At 40.8% G+C, this 18,721-nt stretch overlaps 1 protein-coding gene across 1 annotated transcript; it reads right to left on the reverse strand.

Annotated features, from left to right (window-relative positions):
* Positions 1-4,782: 4,782 nt before the first annotated feature.
* plvapb (plasmalemma vesicle associated protein b) lies at positions 4,783-9,376 on the reverse strand. The gene is made up of 9 exons (XM_015970908.3): positions 8,853-9,376; positions 8,541-8,717; positions 7,357-7,447; positions 6,830-7,031; positions 6,518-6,737; positions 5,849-5,998; positions 5,655-5,774; positions 5,301-5,402; positions 4,783-5,003 (listed from the first exon to the last, which is right to left on the reverse strand). Exons 1-9 carry the CDS (start codon positions 9,054-9,056, stop codon positions 4,995-4,997), a joined length of 1,275 nt encoding a protein of 424 aa, XP_015826394.3. The 5' UTR covers positions 9,057-9,376; the 3' UTR covers positions 4,783-4,994.
* Between the last annotated feature and the right edge of the window lie 9,345 nt (positions 9,377-18,721).

Consider the following 18,721-nt stretch of genomic DNA (forward strand, 5'->3'; position numbering starts at 1 on the left):
AGAGGTTGTTTTTACTACAGGGAATTTTATTCAAACACTTTGTATTGACTTAGAGACAAGAAGAGAGAGAGAGAGATGGGACGTTTAAGAATGTTTATTTTATAATTATTCGAAACAATCACCAGGACTAACTCTCTAATGATGGATGCAGATGAATGTAATGCTGAAGTGTTGGTGTGTGTGTGTCAGTTCAGAATCTCCATCTGGTGGAGGCGAGTCTGAGTGCAAGATGTTGTTTTGTCTAACTAACCGATGATGGACTTCAGGAGGAAGACATGAGACGCCATCTATGCCGATCTACGTACCGTGCGGAGACTCCCGTGTTAGATCCGGATGCCAGGTCCTCGGACCCTCCTTGGTGCTGGAACTGGTGAAACAGCGTCTGCAGCACGACAAACCAGTCTATGGATCGTCTCCCGGTACAACGGCAGGTTTCAGCGTCACGTAGAGACAGTCACCAACACTGTCACTGTGTCAAAGGGCAGCTGTTAAGGGCAGAAATGGCATATTCATAACGCTATAATATGTAAGAATTTTACTAACGGTCAAATGTCTTAATCGTGTTGAAAGGAAGGTTACATTGAAAAAGATTTCCTTCTCAGTCTGGCTGGGGGTTGTCAGTTTTTCTCCTTTTCGGGAAGCTAAAAAGGATGTTTACAATCTGTGAGGCTGCAGGGTTGCCACGTCTTTGCCAGCAAATGCTACATTGGCATTTGTAATTCAATACCAACCAGGAAAAAGCTCCAGAGTTGTGGACAGTATGTTAGCCAGTGACAGGAGCATGAGCATCCCATAAGTTATTTACTGTTACCCAAAAAGCTGCGGCATCTTTCTGTTATACTCTAATATTGGGTGAAGCAGGCTAGAGGCTAACGTTGAGCTAATAATGCTAACGGTGATTTAGAAACTAATTTTTTCAATCACCAACTTGATATTATAGGCAAATTTATCTATTTATCAACGTACTGTTTATGACTCATCTTCACTTGTCATCTAGAATCTTCTGGTGCTGATCCGGATCTGGCAACAGCCATGAAAATAACACAACAGTAGTAAGAAAATTTCTTTCTGTTTAGAAAATGGACTGCAGTACTATAACCTGAGGTCCTGGAGTGACGATGGCACAGGAGTTAAGTGCTCATCAGTGTTGGGCAAGTTACTTCAAAACTGTAATGCATTATTTATCACTTGTTACCCTCATTTTAAAGTAATTAATTACATTACAATATTACTGATTTTAAAAATGTATTACACTACTTTTGCATTACTTTAAGTTACTTTCACCAAAACAACTTCAATATGAATCTGGTAATCTGACGCTCAGTGAGCTCATGACATAGATGTGGAAAGTGATGTGGTGTCTGAGCTAGGATTGCTGTTCAAAACAGTCAGATATAATAACAGTGCTTTAAAATGATTGTTTATTAAATAAAAGCAACAACAATCTGTACTCTCAGCACGTTGCCATCTTATATTAACTGAGCAGGGAGTGAGGTGGTGGGGGCTCCAAGCCTATATTTGCCTTGGTCCCCAAATGCCTTGATACGGCCCTGGGTGTGGGACTGACTTCTGGGGTTATCTGATTCTATCATGTATAAATATTAAATGCTTATGTATATTATTGCCTTTCACTGGTAAAAATGTGTATTGGGGATAAATCTACCTACTTTTTTCTTTTCAAGCACTTTGTTTTGTTTTCTTGATTTTATGTGGATATCCTGCTCTCTCTAACCTTCCTGCATGCTGCATGTTTTCTCCGTCTTCTAGAAAAACTGTAAACTAGATTTCCTAGTTTCTAACTAATCAGCCAAAGAGATCTACCGAACACACAAATAAATAAATAAATAAATAAATAAATAAATAAATAAATAAATAAATAAATAAATAAATAAATTTAAAAAAGCTTCGCGCTGCGCTCCAGCAGCAAAGGAGTTGAAATCACCGGCGCACAGATTATGAACTCAGCTAAAAATTACATGAAGTACCAGAGAATATGGGCGGATATAAACGATCGCAAACGAATTACTTTGTTTTGGTGGAGCGATTTTGTGAATATAACAGCGCCCGCGCGCGCGCAGGACGCAGCTGGAGTATTTGAGCCATTACTGCTGCGTCCTCTGCTCATAGAATGCCCGCAAAGCTGAGTCCATAAATGACGTCATATATGTGGATACTGGATCTTTTTCAGGATTCCCGCAATTTGAATTTTTAGGAAACCCACATCTTGATTCTGGGTTTAAAAATGCGTTGTAATTACCGCGTTACTGACAATTGTACCGAGTAAATGTTACCATTTTCTTTCCCTGTAATGCCTTACATTACCACATTACAGCAAAAAGCAATGCATTACAGTAGTTAATTACTTTTGTACCGCATTACTCCCAACACTGCTCACCCCATAATCAGAAGGTTGCAGGTTCGAGCCCAGTTCAGTCTGTCGCTGTTGTGTCCTTGAGCAAGACATGTAGCCCACCCTGCCTGCTGGTTGTGTTTGGAGAGACCGGTGGCACCTGTGTACGGCAGACCCGCCTCCGTCAGTGTGCCCCAGGGCAGCTGTGGCTACAATGTATCTAATCACCACCAATGTGATGTAGCTGTGGCAAATATGTATTATTTATTTGATATTCTGAATAAATATACAATATTACCTTACTTGATCTTAACTGTAAATATTAGAAAATTATAGGGCTTAATCAGAAGATTCTGAGATTCTTTGATTTATTAAGCAATTATACACACTTCGTTTTGATTCATGAAAGAGTCAGTTTTATAGTAAAAATGATTTTTATCACAAGAAAACATGACAAGTGAACCAAGCATTTACCGGGAACGGATGGGTCTAAAGGTGATGTAGGCTATGTGTAAATGAGGTGTTGGTCAGAACTTCCGAATCTCAGAGAGCGGCGTCTCCGGATACAAAAGAATTTGGTTTGCAATAAACTATGAGGTTGATTGTTGTCAAAGCACATTCAGACGCAATCTCTCTGTGTTCTACGCTCACCCTTTGGATGACCCTCGTCCGGATCCGGAGGTCAGAAGAGGTCGGATGACCTCAGGCCACCCAGGTCCAGTAGATTGACCGTAAGCACAGACTTTCTCCAGTCTCAAGAGATGTCACCAGGCATCACAGGATGGGATCAGCTTGCATCTCAGAGATGACTCTTAAGGAGTGAATAATTCAGCTTTGTTCTGCAGGAAGTGTTTTTCATCAGCTTTGCAGGTGCACAAAAGGTTACAGAGTCTTGCAACAGATGGCCAATCTGAGCTATTCTCCAGAACTCTGAACCTCTCAGCAGGTTTTAGTTTTATAGAATTGATGTTATGATTTTAACAGCCAGTCAGAGGGTGACAGAAAGGAAGATGTTACCAAGGCAACCTCGGAAACACGCCTTCTTTAATATGGAAGTCCTGATCTGGGTAAAAGGTTTTAGCTATGTGTATGGGACTTTAACTTAGCCGTGCTTGTTATGGCGGATGTGCAGGTGTTTGGACCTTGTCGTCAAAACATGGGGAACACATTGCAGTCTAGTAGATAAACAACATCCACTCAATGAGCTCAATTAATGAAGCATTCCATTTTATAATACTATAATTATCATGAGTAGTCATAAACAAATGATTATTTAATGATTATCTAGATTAGAAGTCATAGAAGGGGTTCATATTGATTTATTAAAATTATTCTTGAAATTGGCACTGATTTGAGCTGGATCTTCTGTCTTCTGCAGCTGAGACCTTGAGGAAAGTAAGTTAATGTTATGATTTAGCCTTGTGGAGTTTGAATCCCAGCTTGTGTGAAGACAGACTTGTTTAAAGGGAACACATGCAATGTTGTGTCTCCTCTCTGACCAGATGCTGAATGGTGGAAGATCAGGCTGCACCTAAACTGACCATTGCTGGACGCTACAGTGTGAATGTGTGTGTGAATGGGTGAATGACTGATTGTGTTGTAAAGCGCCTTGGGGGGTTCCAGGACTCTAGAAGGCACTGTATCAAAAACAGGCCATTTAAAGCATGACATTAAAATTAAAGAAAATTGTACAGAAAATATTGCAGTTTATATTTTGTGCAACCTTTTTATGAGGAGTTTAACACGTCACAATTTTATACAAAATATTTATGAGAAATATAATTTAAACATGAAACACGCATTGATTAATTAATTATATGATATAGACTTATCTAAATGAATGAGGTACACAGTTTTTAGCGATTCCTTTTTATTAAAATATACAAAATTTACAAAAATCACAACTAAACGCTGCTTTAATTATTTAATCTTAAAGGTCTTCTTTTGTTGAGTAAGACTTTGTCTCAGTGTACCAAAATGAACTCATAACAATAATGATAATAATAAAAAAGCCCAGCAGCTGCTTCCAGCCTCAGAACTGTTTGTGCTCTTCTCTTCTGAAAGGAAAAGGAAGCAGTAAAGTTTCACAACAGTTCCTATATCAGCTAGTTAAACTGTAAAATGTGCCATAAAACTGCTGATTATTAGTCTCGACCCTTTTTCACCATCATAAACATGCCGTTATTGTCTTCTCCTTTCTGACCTATTAGCATGAGGAGCTGCTAATAAGTGCAGGTTTGATGATGTGTTTACGTCTGCATTAGAAATCCATATGAACCACCAGGAAATCTGGACGGAGCTATTTTAGGAGCAGCTGTAGCTCATTTTTACTGCTGCAGACACAAAAGAGACCGAGGACAATGAATCTAACCTGAGTCTGTTTAGCTGGATGAATCAGTCACACACAAGAGGAAATATTTACACCCGTGCCATTTAAATCTTTACATTTGGATCCTTTTTACACCCCAACTCAAAAAGAGGAGAAAGAGAAAAGATCCATTAACAGATCCTGTCATCACTAGTGCAGCAAAGTGTGTGATGGCAGCGGTTTACACACGCTCATTTAAAATGATGATCAGCTGGAGCTGTTTCACTTTCCTCTCAATGTTGCTGCAGCAGAGTTCAGAAAAAGGATGAAAGGATTTCAACCAACCTGTAAGCGAAAACAGTTATCACATTAAAGTTAATATAACAATAAATAACAGAGTCGTGTAATGTGGTTTAGTCTGTTTTGATTCAGAGGCAGATCATAATCTGAGTAATATTATGTAGGATAACTTGTACAACTACCTGGAGTTGCATATTTGTGATGAAGTTTTTGTTCAGATTTTTCATTTAAAGTTTTATAAATTCTTTAAAACCACATTATGAGGTGAAAAGACGATGGTTTTGGTTTGTAGCCTCACAGGGTCAAATTAAGCTCATTTTAGTGTTTCATGAGGAAGCTTACTGTTGGAGCTCTGCTGCTGCCGTGTGTGCCGCTGAGGGACCAGGTAGCCGGAGCCTGTCGGCTCTGCTGCGGCGCCGACTGAAGGGAACCAGCTGGACCAGCCTGCCAAACAAAAGTACCGAGATCACGTTGTTTAATATTTCACATTGTGCTGCTCTTTCTGGCTTTTTACTGTTTATGGTTCCCTAAAAGTTCTGCTACTCTGTTATCTTGCTTCTCCACGCTTCCTGCTCCTGCAGCCCCCTCGCCCCTGCCAAACCACACACCAGCTTACAACTGTCTCAGTAAATAGTCAAATATTCATCATTTAGAGTTCTTGCCTGGCTGACTTCTGTGATTCTGTGAGTGTTTTACCTTATTGTTGGGCAGAATTCCTTGCAGGGTCTGAAGCTCTTTTTCCTTCAGAGCAAGCCTCTCATCCTGGAGTTTCTTCTGGTCTCTCAGTCTGTTCTGCTCCACCAATAGTTTTTCCACCTAGAAGAAACAAGTACCTAGTTTTAACATGTGCATGAAGACTTCATCCGCCCATGCACAGACGTAAGACCTACCTGGTCATCGTGAGCTTTCTGTTTGAGCTCTAAGTCCTTGGCAGCTCTGGCAATCAGCTCACTGTGCTTTTGTTCACACCGCTGCAGACTGGAATTCAAATATTTGATCTGCACCTCCATCTTACTGGACTGGGCTTGAATCTCTGCCACCTAGAGCATAAAAACTATTAAAACATGTAAACGTGGTGCTACAGAGGTCCTTATAAATCAGGTGTGGTGTTAGCCCGGTTTATCCACATTTGTTAGACGTTTTATTTGTCCTGGACACATTTGCTGCCTCAGCAGCGCTTCTGTTTTGACCCTGAGTTTGGTCTCACAGGACGTCTGTCTCTTTAGTTAGATTTATCAGGAATGACGTCATGAATAGACCCCCCACCCAGTTAGAAATGATTCTTTTCAGCTGTTCCTTTGGAAAGATTTTGGTGGAAGGAAAGTGTGAGGTCATCATTGGCAAAGGTTGGTTTAGGAGCTACTACCGCTAAAACACCTGATTAAACCATTCTACCGTCTTAAAGGAGGAATTGCTGCTCAATTAGACAAACCTAAGTTTACCCCACTACTTTGAGTTTTAAATAAAGGTACAAGTAAAATATTTAGATAAAAAACGGAGACCTTTCATGTTGTTGTTTTTTTTCAAGATTGAGTTTGGAAAACACAGAGACCACTTGCCTTGTTTCCCACGCTATTCAGATACAGCTGGAACTTATTCTCCACGTCTCTGGAGAGGTTCGTGCAGCTGCTTTTAATCTTCTCTAGTTGCTCTTTCTGGCTGTTGCAGGTGAGGTGGAAGGTCAGCTGGTGGGGAAACAAGTTGTTGATCTGTTCCAGGAAAGCTTTGGTCACCGTCTGGATCCCGTTCAGGGAGTGAGCAAAGTCCTCTTTACACTTCCTGTTCAGAGATAAAGCAAAAACAGACTTTATAAGATTTTTCCTCATATTTACACACCGTCAGTCAGGCTGGTTAGGGTTAGGGTTAGGCACCTAGTATAGGCGGTGAGCTGGTCCTTCAGGTTGCTGTTGTCTGTGCGCAGATTGATGGTCTCTGTGAGGTGTGTGTCTCTGTCTCTGAGGGCGCTGTCTCTCTCCTGGCTCAGATATTGAACCGTCTGAGTGAAGTTTGAGTGAAGGAGGTCAATCATAGTTTTCTGCTGAGCGTTGAGGCTCTCCAAGACCTTTAATTCATCTACAGAAATCAGAGAGCTCAGAGCATTAATATCTAAATAAAATCTACACAAAAATTATTTCATTAACGCCAGTGCCCTTAATATTGCCTCATCTTGAACTGTCTTCACACTACATGTGACAAATACTTTCTATGTATTAAAGGTTATTTACACAAACATCAATTAGCCCACAACTTAAAACACGTAGCAAACCACCACTAGCCATAACTAAAGATGTCTTGCTAGTTTTATTTGATTTTAAACATAAGCCAGTTATTATCCAGGGCAGGTTTAGTGATCGTTCTGATTTGGATGTATGACGTGGTTCTGTGAGTCACAACTTACTGTTAGATGAGACAAATGGGGGGGGTTGAATGGGAGGGGAGGGCCGTCGCGCCATCGCCATCGCAGAGGCATAAGCCCTCTCAGAGTTAGCCTATCAATCAAAAACAAACATCAGGAGTGCACCAGCTGGTACTATCGTAAGCTAGTTGTAACTCTTACATCAGAATCTATGGTGAGTGAACTCCGACAAAACTAAGCCTAACCAGATTCAGGAGAAGGAGCAGCTGAAGGTGATGTCGCTGTGTGAACGTCTGCACTGTCAATGGGATTTTACATAGAGCTGACTTACAACCTGCGGCAACGTATGAAAACCAACGCCTGGTCGCGGCGAGTATAAAAAATAATTCCTGATAGCGGCGACGCATGAAAACCAACGCCTGGTAGTGGAGACACATGAAAACCAACGCCTGGTAGAGGCGATGTATAGCAAGTGAATTCTGTCACGAATTACCAGCCGAAGGAGACACTCCTCTGAAATTAACTTTTGACAAAAAGCCTAAATTTTTTCCTGTTAAAAGGGAGTTTTCCTCTCCACTGTCGCTGCATGCTTGCTTAGTATGAGGATTGCTGTAAAGACTCGGATACTAATCAGTGACTCAATGCAATTTGCAGGGTTCCTTATATAGGAAACTTTTTACTAATTGGCTAAATGAACTGACCTGTATTGGAATGTTTATTGTGTGAAGTGCCTTGAGACGACTCTTGTCTGATTTGGCGCTATATAAATAAACTAGAACTGAATTGAATTGAAAAGCCCTCGGAGAAGCACGTTGTCTCAGTGACATGTGGAGAAGTACGTCACCATTAGTAAAGTGTTTGTTAAAATTATGGTTTTAATGTTACAAATTGGCCAAACTGAAGCTTTAAACCCACACGAATTACTTAACTGAGGCGATCAAAACAGTGATACGTGAACTAAACACATTAACACAGGTCAGGTAGGAGAGGACACGTACAAAATGAAAAAAATTACATCCGTGGCAGAAATCACTCGCCGTACACATCTAGCTGGGCGTAACTTTCAAATCTACGTCGGACGTAGGTTACGCTCGGGCAGCTGGTGCACTCCGCCCAGCAGATGTTTCTTATGGTGGTAAACACAGAAGCTTCTCACATCTAAACTTCCATAAAGACAGTAAAGAGAACTTCACACAGAACTACACAACTTTTTGCATTTTCCTTACCAATTTCCTTCGAAGATCCTGGTCCACGCTGGTGAAATTCATTTTTAGCTTCATCATTTCTCTCTCCACAGCAGCTTTTTCTGCTGTCCGAGCCGACAGCTGAACTCCAAGCTCACCCTTCTCCTTCTTCAGCTTCACGTTGTTATCACTCAGCATGTTGAAGCCCATCTCCAGCTCCTTCACCACACATGAAGCAAAGATTTTAGCCAAAGATGGGATTTGAAGCATATTTGAAGCACAACTGGAGGAAGATGCGAGCTTTTACAGTTTATCACCACAAAACCTACAATAATTCTGTAAGAAATCACCAACCTTGATCCTTTTCTCCTCCGCAGATTTCTCCGGCTGCCCATAGATGAGGAAGAGCACCAGGCTGACGATGATGAGCGACTGGATGAGAGATGAGAAGAAGAAGATGATCCTCATGTAGTATCCGCAGCTTTTCCCCTTCGGTTTGTGCAGCTGCTCCCTCGACAGCGGCCCGAGTTTGGCCTGGGAGTAGCTGGAGCTGTACATGACCGGTGGAGGTGAAATGGTTGCAGCTGGAGATTGATGATCTATGCAGAAAAGCGGTGGAAACAAAAAAAAAAACTCCACAAGTCCCCCGCCCTGCGGTTGAATCTTCTCAGCTGAGGCTCCCAGGCGATCAGAGAAGAAGTGAGTGTGAGATTCTGAGCGCTGTAGGGATGCAGACACATCGATGTCCGTTAACGATGACCCGTAGAGCTGGGAGATGGGAATGTTTATAAAAGGTGCTGGAGGCAGACTTCCAGTCCATCCTGGCCCTCCCCTCCTCTCTGCTTCCTGAATGGCCTCTATCAGAGCAAAGCCTCCTACTGCACCAGCACTCAGACCTTCCTTTGGTTTGTCTGGGATAAGAAATCCTCACAAGCAACAGAATTACAGTTTAAAAATCAAATTTCAGTTTTAACAAAACGTGTAACTGTACTAACTCTGGAAAACATTTGACAATTTTTAACAAACCTATTCTAGTCTGGCCTAAATAAATCCATGCTCTTCATGTCTCACCGCTCTGAAATTATCGCTTTGTCACATTATGCCTGAATTCTTTTAATTTGTGCATCCCTTTAACCCACAAGAAATATGAGTCATGAATTAACTAAGTGTTACCCAATAAAAGCCTCACATCTGATACAACTGAACATTCATGCAGTTTAGTGGGAATTTATTACACAAAGTACATTTTTTTATGAAAATAGAAAAAAATGCTGGAAGTGCTGCAGAGGTGTAAGAAATTTTATCTGGTGCTCTTCAGCCAAGGGATCCACATAAACCGTAATCTTCAACTGAAAGTTTGGTACCATACGAATCCAAGTCAAGCAGCTTCTCGAGACCATATACAGCAAGATGGTGGGAGTACCCCATTCAGACCCAAGTCTACTTTTATACCCAACATATGTAATCAGACTCTCTATAAAAAAGTTACTCATGAAGTTGATCAACTTTTTGCATCTAAAAATAAAATGAAGCATAATCTCACAAACAAAGAAAGAGATGCAATTAAGAGGTTATCAGCTAATGAAGACATCATTATCAAGAGAGCTGATAAAGGAGGAGCGGTAGTAGTGTGGGGCGGAGACCAATACGTCACAGAAGCTAAGAGACAGTTGGATAACAGTGAGTACTATGAACACATTAAAATTAATCCAGCAGAGCAAACAAAGACTGAACTTAAGGAGATACTTTTACATGCTAAAAATGAACAATGGATCTCACAAAAAGAACATGACTTTCTACTGAAGCACCCAAGAATTCCTTCCTTCTACATGCTCCCCAAAATCCATAAGAACTTGGAGAATCCACCAGGCAGACCAATAATTAGTGGTAATGAATCAATCACAGAACCAGCCTCACAGTTTGTAGATTTTTTTCATTAAACCAGTTGTATCAGAACTGTCTTCTTTTGTTCAAGATACTACACCAGTACTGAACAAACTGAATGATATATATAACATAGGACCTGGACCTCTTGTTACTATGGATGTGGAGGCGCTCGAGGCGCTATACACCAACATTGTCCACACAGAAGGACTAGAAGCACTAACCTATTACCTGGACCAAAGACATTCAGAAGATATGCCTCCTTCTTCTTTCATCCTTCAGCTGGCGAAGTGGACTCTGTGCAACAATGTGTTTCTGTTTCAAAACCAATTTTTTAAACAGAAAAAAGGTACAGCAATGGAAGCATGTTTTGCACCCAATTACTCTAACCGTTTTATGGGTCTTTGGGAAGAAACATATGTATACTCTGATCGTAATGTCTACGCTGATAAGATGATGTGGTGGAGAAGATGCATTGATGACATTATTCTGCTGTGGTCTGGTTCAGAATCAGAACTACTTCAATTCCATTCATATCTTAACAACACTAGCAAAAGTTTGAAACTCAGCCTAGATTTCTCCTCATTTGAAATTAATTTCCTAGACATAAAAATCTCAAAATATGATAATGGAGATTTACACACTTCTATTTTTAGAAACCCGACTGACCGTAATACAATCCTCAGAGCAGACAGTTTCCATCCATCATGGTTAATAAACAACATTCCCACTGGTCAGTTTCAAAGACTTAGACGTATTTGTGACACAGAAGAAGAATTTGAAAGAAATGCTACAGCTATGGGCCAGAGCTTTACAACAAGAGGGTACCAGCAAAGAACTATACTCAAAGCGTATAATAAGACTAAAAGCCTGCCAAGAGAACAGCTATCGGTTCCTAAAGAGAAGAACCATCAAAGATCAGATGGTGTTTATTTTGTGACCCAATTCAGTGATCAAGCCAACAAGATCAAAAAACTAATTACAAATAATGGGACATACTGAAAAGCGACAGTATTCTTAGCTCACCCAGATACTCCTACTATCAGCTTCAGACGAGCCCCAACATTAAATGATCAGCTTGTTCAAAGTCACCTTCCTCCACAGCAACAGAAAACGTGGTTATCAACTCGAAAAGGCAGCTATAAATGTGGAAATTGTGTTCACTGCGACAACATGACTAATACTAACTGTTTTGCTGATGTTTTCACAGGACGTACATTTTGCATTAATACATTCATCAATTGTAATACTTTGTTCGTGGTCTACAGTGGTCACAATGTCCATGTGGTTGCTTCTATATTGGGAGAACTAAACGTAAGTTAAAAGCAAGACTTGCAGAACACAAACAAGCAATCAGATCTGGTAATCCTCTATATCCTATGGCAGTGCATTATAAAGACACAAATCATGGAAGCTGTAACTCTTAAAATCACAGGGATTGAACATATAAAACATTCAAGATAGGCTTAAAAACTCTTGCAAAGAGAATCATTTTGGATTTATACACTAAAAGCTACTAATTTCCCAGGTCTTAATGGAGAATTAGATTTCGCTCCTTATTTGTAATTTTATGTTTTCGTACCATATTTACTTATAATTTTTTCTCAAATTCTCTAAGTGTATTTTAATATTTGTTATTATTCATCCTTACAATAGGATTGCTTAGATGTTAAAAGTTTTTTGTGTCATACTGGTCATCCAATCCTGATGCTGTCTACCTGCCCAGCTTCAGACGGTGTCACTGATTAGCCTTCTTAACATGAAAGTGAGAGAACATACAAACATTTTGAGCCCTGACGAAGGCCCTGTGGGCTGAAACGTGTCGGCATTTATGTTTTTAACTATTTAAGCCATGTACTAATAAAGGCTTTTTATTTTGTATCTCCTGAATGCCTCAGATCTCCTTTTGCCTACATTTGTTTATGTTTGTGGTCACCAAAAATAAACTAGTAAAACCAAAGTTCTCACTAACTGAAACCTCTGGAAAACTGTTTCAGTGAAGATAATCCATCACAGACTTGTAAAAGTGGTCCTGATAATAAAAATGTTAGTCATCGTAATTTTATCAGGGTCCAGGTCACAGAGGCAGCAGCCGGAAACTCGAAGCACCCTCTGCCCAGTTCCTCCGGAGGGACCTCAAGTCAGATCTTGGTATTTGACACGTGGATTTCTTAAAGATGAAGAAAAAACCAATTGTTGGTCCAACATGTATGAAAGAGCACAGCGTGAACATCTGGGGGGAAAACCACAAGTCCTAAACTTTCAGTAAGCAGGGTTTGAAAAGAAAACTGCTGATTCCAGCAACATTTTAAAACACTTTCAGAACAACTTTTAGACTAAAATTCATACATTTGGAATTCAGGTCTGAAAACATGGAGGATATTATAAAAAAGTCAGGATTCTACATTTCTCTGTGGCTTCGTTCCCACAGGACCGTCGTAGTTCTTGAGATTCTTACTGAAGTCAAACATTCTTTGTTAGAAAAAGAAAGCATTTGACATTTTAACTCATGCTGTGGACAGATGGAGTTATATTCCACTCATGTGAATCAAATTTCAAAAGGAAACAGGAAACATTACCTATTTGCACCACCTTTAAATATAGCAACCACAGGATTCCTGATCTTATTCCCCTGGTGCAGGATGAACAATGTAAAACATGTTAAAGAGTTAAGCAGAAAAATAGCAAACAAATGCAAAAGAAAATTCCACCACATCCTGTCCTGAGCCAGCACGGAAAGGAGTCGTGGCAACGGAGGACTGAGAGAACGAAAACAATAGGTACCTGTCATTCTTCAGAGATGAGGGGATAACAAATCCTCCATCCAGCCCTGGATGGAGGATCCCGTAGGGACCCCCCTCCACACACACCAATGTTATCAGTGCTGATGACGTGAGAAATAGTCAGGTCTGGTGTGAGAGGGTAAAGGTCCTCCATGCCTGAGGTCTTCCTGCACACTATTGTCTCCCTGACAACATTTCTTCTTCATTTATTGAGATACGTTGAGGTGACAGAAAAAGAGGAGCTGCTGGATCATGCCTGAACAAAAGCAGGAAACTTAACAGTTGAAGACTGACACTTTTAAAGATTATCAACCAGACAGGAAGCTATATGCTTGCAGATGAAGAATTAGATCTGGATAAGAAACCTAATTTACTATGTTTCATCATGCAACGACAGAATAATCCTGCTGCAATGAATCAGAGTTAATGACATTTGGAGAATAGACCAAGTGGCATTTTCCACACTGTAAAAAAAAATGTTGTTTTTACAGGAAATCCCTGGCAGCGGTGATTGCCAGAGATTTTCTGTAGATTTTATAGCTTCACAGTAAATACCTTTACTGAAGAACTGTAAATTAATTTACAGCAATTGAAATCACATTAAATATATGTTAAATCTGCAAAAAGTATTTGTTCATTTTGCATATCAATGTTGTTTATAAATAAACCCTTTCTTGTATCAAAACGTATAGTCAGGTGATACTGCAGCCAGTAGTTTATACATCATGATATGAGGTAGGACGTAGCACCAAGGGCCTTACCTAATGACTTACACTGGTTGTTGGTATTAGTCCTAGCCTGGACTTCAACCCGGGTCCTCTGCATGTAAGTCAGTTGCCTTACCAGCTGAGCTATCCATTAGACATTTGTCAGAGTAGTCATTTGATATTGGTCCTGATTCCCTCATGTTCCCAGCAGCACATGATAACTTCTCAGTTTCATGATGCAATTATAAATAATGTTTTTTTACTGAAAACATTTCTGTGATCAAAATTGGCATAACTTAATCAGTTGTGTTAAAGCTAAAACCTGTAAAGTGACGTTCAGATCTCCGTATTTTCAAAAAGAACTGGCAAAAATGTCGTTTGTACAATATTTTTGTCATGATGAGGAAGGAAGGACTCAAATGAGTGAACTCAGACCAAAGACTCAGAAGAAAGGAAATGAGTTGAATTCAGGGGAGATGAACTAAAGGTGCACCGGTGGGAGGTTCAGTCCAAGTGGGAGGTTTAGAGGTCTTCCTCGTTGGGTTTGGTAGCAAGGGGGTAATCATCCAGCAGCCAGGGTGCAGATTTTCAGTTTACACATCACACAGGGACTTATCTGCTTGTAAAAGTTCGTAATTAGCATGATTACCAGAAATTGCACGTCGCATATGTGACGTCACCACATAATCTCCCCTAACGTAGCAACTACTTCCCACATGGCCAGATTTATGGTGGTTCTTTCCTCCTGTGGGAAGTTTGCTGAATTTACAGCCCTTTTCCCTCAGTTTTCTCCATGTCTGGTTCGATGACGTCACTTTCGTGAAACTCATTTGTAGTCCTGGACTTATTTTCACACAAAACCTAAAATAGCATTTCCCCCTGTCCGAAAGCAAGCACGTTCTTGGTATCAAAATGTGTCTTTAAAATTCATGGACATCATATGTGAAATCCATGGCACAAAACAAGCGGGATTAGAAAATACTGTAAAGACTCCGACACTAGTCAGTGACTCCATTTATGGTAATATACCTGTTTTACTTATTTTCTGTTCTCTTAAGTGTATACGCTGCTTGTCTACGTCTATTCCATTCTATTCTATTCTATTGCATAAGAACATTAATATTAAATCCATACATGCCGAATATCATAACACCTTCACTAGATTACTGAGTAATGAAGACATCAAACACACTTGTATCTGACTGATGTGTTTTCAAATATAATTGCACCGTAGTGAACAAATTTACTCCCAAGAAGGAGAATAACAATCAGATGTGATCCTAATTCAAACGTCATGCTGGGAAAAGACTCTTCCCTGGATGGAACAGAAAACTGGGTTAGATATTTGGGACAAGGGAGAACTGCTTTATATTGTAATCGTGAACAATCAGTGGCCATATTTGTTACAATTAAACATTTTTTTTAATTTTAGGTGCAGGCTATGCAAAAAGGCCCCCTGAGACAATCCGTCACATAACTGCAGGGTGTAAGATGCTGGCAGAGAAATCCTACAACCAAGTAGCTGGCACAGAATACAGAAATGTCTGTGCAGAGTGTGGACTGAAAGCCCCAAACTCAAAGTGGGTTACACCCCTAAGAAGGCAGAGAACAAGACACCTCAAAGAAGAACTTGAGGAAGCCTGGAGGGTGAAGACATCGGTGGTGCCCGTGGTCGTCGGGGCAATAACCCCCAAACGGAGTGGCTAAAGCAGATCCCAGGAAAAACATCAAGCACAGTTCCATATATATATATATATATATATATATATATATATATATATATATATATATATATACATACATACATACATACACACATATGTGGCAAGGTGGAGTAACAAGGGCCCAGGCAGGATTTGATCCCCAGACTCCCGGGTGAGAGTCACGCATGCTAACCAGTCAGCCAAAGGGACATCCCCCCGCCCAAGTAGCCAGGGTGCATGATCAATCGGGACACTGACAGGTCGCTCACACTGCCACATCTTCCCCCCTCTTTCCACAAGCACGTCCTCATGCTCCCCCGCAGGGTGCCACAAACTTCACATCCATGGACCTACTTGACAGTACTACATGGATCCTGCCAACAACGCCAAATGTGGCAAGGTGAAGTAACGAGGGCCCGGGTGGGATTTGATCCCCAGACTCCCGGGTGAGAGTCACGCACGTTAACCAGTCAGACAAAGGGATATCCCCTTGGCCAAGTAGCCAGGGCGCATGATCAATCGGGACACTGTGACAGGACACTCACACTGCCACATATATACAGTCACGTCCATAAATATTGGGACATCAACACAATGCTAACATTTTTGGCTCTATACACCACCACAATGGATATCGAATGAAACGAACAAGATGTGCTTTAACTGCAGACTGTCAGCTTTTATTTGAGGGTATTTACATCCATATCAGGTGAACGGTGTAGGAATTACAACAGTTTGCATATGTGCCTCCCACAGGAGGAAAGCAACCCCCCACACCAGAGAATAGTCAATGTAACTTCCAAACTTGAAAAGGTAATTCCACTTAACACCATCCTAAGGAAGGAAGCAGATGAGCAGGGACCGCAGTCGGTCCCAGGTGAACCGTAGAACTCCAGCAACCACGGCAGGAACCACAGGACGGCCAGAGCCAAGCAAACCGGACCCTCAGGCAGCAGGCAGCCGAATCAGGCGATGGTGTAGAGAGGTCCTCCCAGGAGGCGAGGATCACAGGTGAAACCCAGGAGAGGAGAAGAGCACACATGCATGGCACTTGAATGTAGACACACAGATTGCATCTGATGTAAAATAAAAAATAAAAATAAACCTAGCACTATATGTACCTATACGTCCTATGTGAAGCAAATTATGTGAACAGAGTTCAGGTGAAAGAAATGAATGCAGGAAACTACGTGTGTTGGAAAAGTGTTGCAAAAAGAACCAAATTAACATAACCCTGTAATATATTTAAGGGAAAATCAATGCTTTTGAGCAAAAATGTTATTAAAACAGAAGGGCAAAATAATCTGTAGCCCATAACTCAGGGGTGGGCAATTATTTTTTCCATGGGGCCACATGAGAAACAGAAAATATTGTGGAGGGCCAGGCCAAAAGGCTGAAGTCAATTATGTATAATATTAATGGTATTTCTTTATAAAAAGCAGTAAATACCATTGTTTTTTCAAGCTGGTAAGAGTAGACTATATGTTATAAATGAGCAAAAAGGAAAAAGTGAGGTTGGCTTACAAAAATGTGATTTATTCAAATTTCCCAAGGCAATGGTAAACAAAGTGTGCACATTTGGTTTTTGTTAAACATTTGTGACTTATATTAGTTAACAGTTTCAGTCACATTCACTCCAAAACACATTTTGAGTTTCAAATATTGTTGGAAAGAGGTTCTTAGCATTCTACAGATACACAGTATTGTCTGTAAAATAAAATCACTGAACTGTGATCTGACTGTGATCTTGAGAAAGAGGTTTAAAAAAAGTGTCCCAGTTCACTGCTAGTTGCCTACATTTGTGGTCCAAACACCGTATTTTGTGTTTTTAAGCGATTTTTTTCTTATTCAGTGAGAGAAATCTAGTCTCTGCTGGGCTTTAACGAGTGCATCAAAGTCAGGTTGAAAGTCTGAGGTGGAGATGTGAAGCACAGCTGACAAATGATCATCAGTGAGAGGATCTATACCTGGATTTTGTAAACTTCATCATTGAAAATGTTTGTTCACAAATGTAGGTAGAGCCGAAGAGAACCAACATCTTCTGAGCATGTCTCCTCAGGTTTGGAAAGTTCTCCTCCTTAAGAGAAGAGCAGAAATCCAGCAGAGATCCTGACTTAAAGTGCTCTGCCAGTACTGCATCAGACTGCAGGTCAATGAGTTCCAGCTGCACATCACTGGGTGCATTATCCACACTGCAGGTAAAGGGAGAGGAAATCATGTGCATTTCATCCTCGATTGTTCTGAGATCTTCAAAACGCCTTGAAAACTCACCACGTAATGCTCCTAACATGGATGAGTACCTGCTGACTTAGGGTCCCCCTCACCAGCCAGTGGGGGGTCCTGGGCTCTGGCGAAACTCTGAGACCTGTTAGTGGGAAACCCTCACAGCTTGGAATTGTTATAGGTGTAGTGGATCAATAGTTACATCTTACGTAGGAAACCATCGAAGGTGAGATTCTATTGAAAATATGAAATCAACTGATGTATCTTTGAATATCACTTTAAACAGAAGATCGGAACATTTTATTGCAAGGATTAGGTAACACTTCGTAACGCTACATAGGAGTTCTGGGCCTTTAATTTAGCACTAGGTTTGCAGTTCTTAGCTTTACCAGTTCCTGACGTAGTCCCTTCGAGTCGCAGCGTGGAGGGATCTGCCTCCACCGCCAGGACCGAAGGGGTGTCCTCAGACTTACTGGAATCTTTGAACCGCCTGAAGCTATAACTTGCCATCCTCCTGAGATCGTCCATAGTTTTGACTTGAAGGTCTACAGCACCCATATGGGGACCATACTGAGGATGCAAATTATCCAGGAAGAGCTCTTTAAAGCCTTTTTCCTCTTCCATCCCCTTTTTACATTCTGAACCAAAGTACGCGCCAAAGAGGCGTAGGTAGAAAGCTTGTGGGTCTTCATTACGACCTTGTTTGACTGACAAAGCTAACTTTAAACCAGCTTCTTTAGCATCGTAAGTATATTCTCTTCGAATTGCAGCTTCTATCCGGTCGTAATCATTTGCAATCGCATCCTGCTGGCGTTTAATGAATGAACCCACTGCATCGGAGGTCAACCTTATCAGAAAGATCTTGTCCTCGAGAGTTACTCCAGGAGATCTCTGAAAATGGTGTTGAAGGTCACCAAGATATG

Source organism: Nothobranchius furzeri, chromosome 8, assembly GCF_043380555.1.
Source record: "Nothobranchius furzeri strain GRZ-AD chromosome 8, NfurGRZ-RIMD1, whole genome shotgun sequence".
NCBI classification, from domain to species: Eukaryota; Metazoa; Chordata; class Actinopteri; order Cyprinodontiformes; family Nothobranchiidae; genus Nothobranchius; species Nothobranchius furzeri.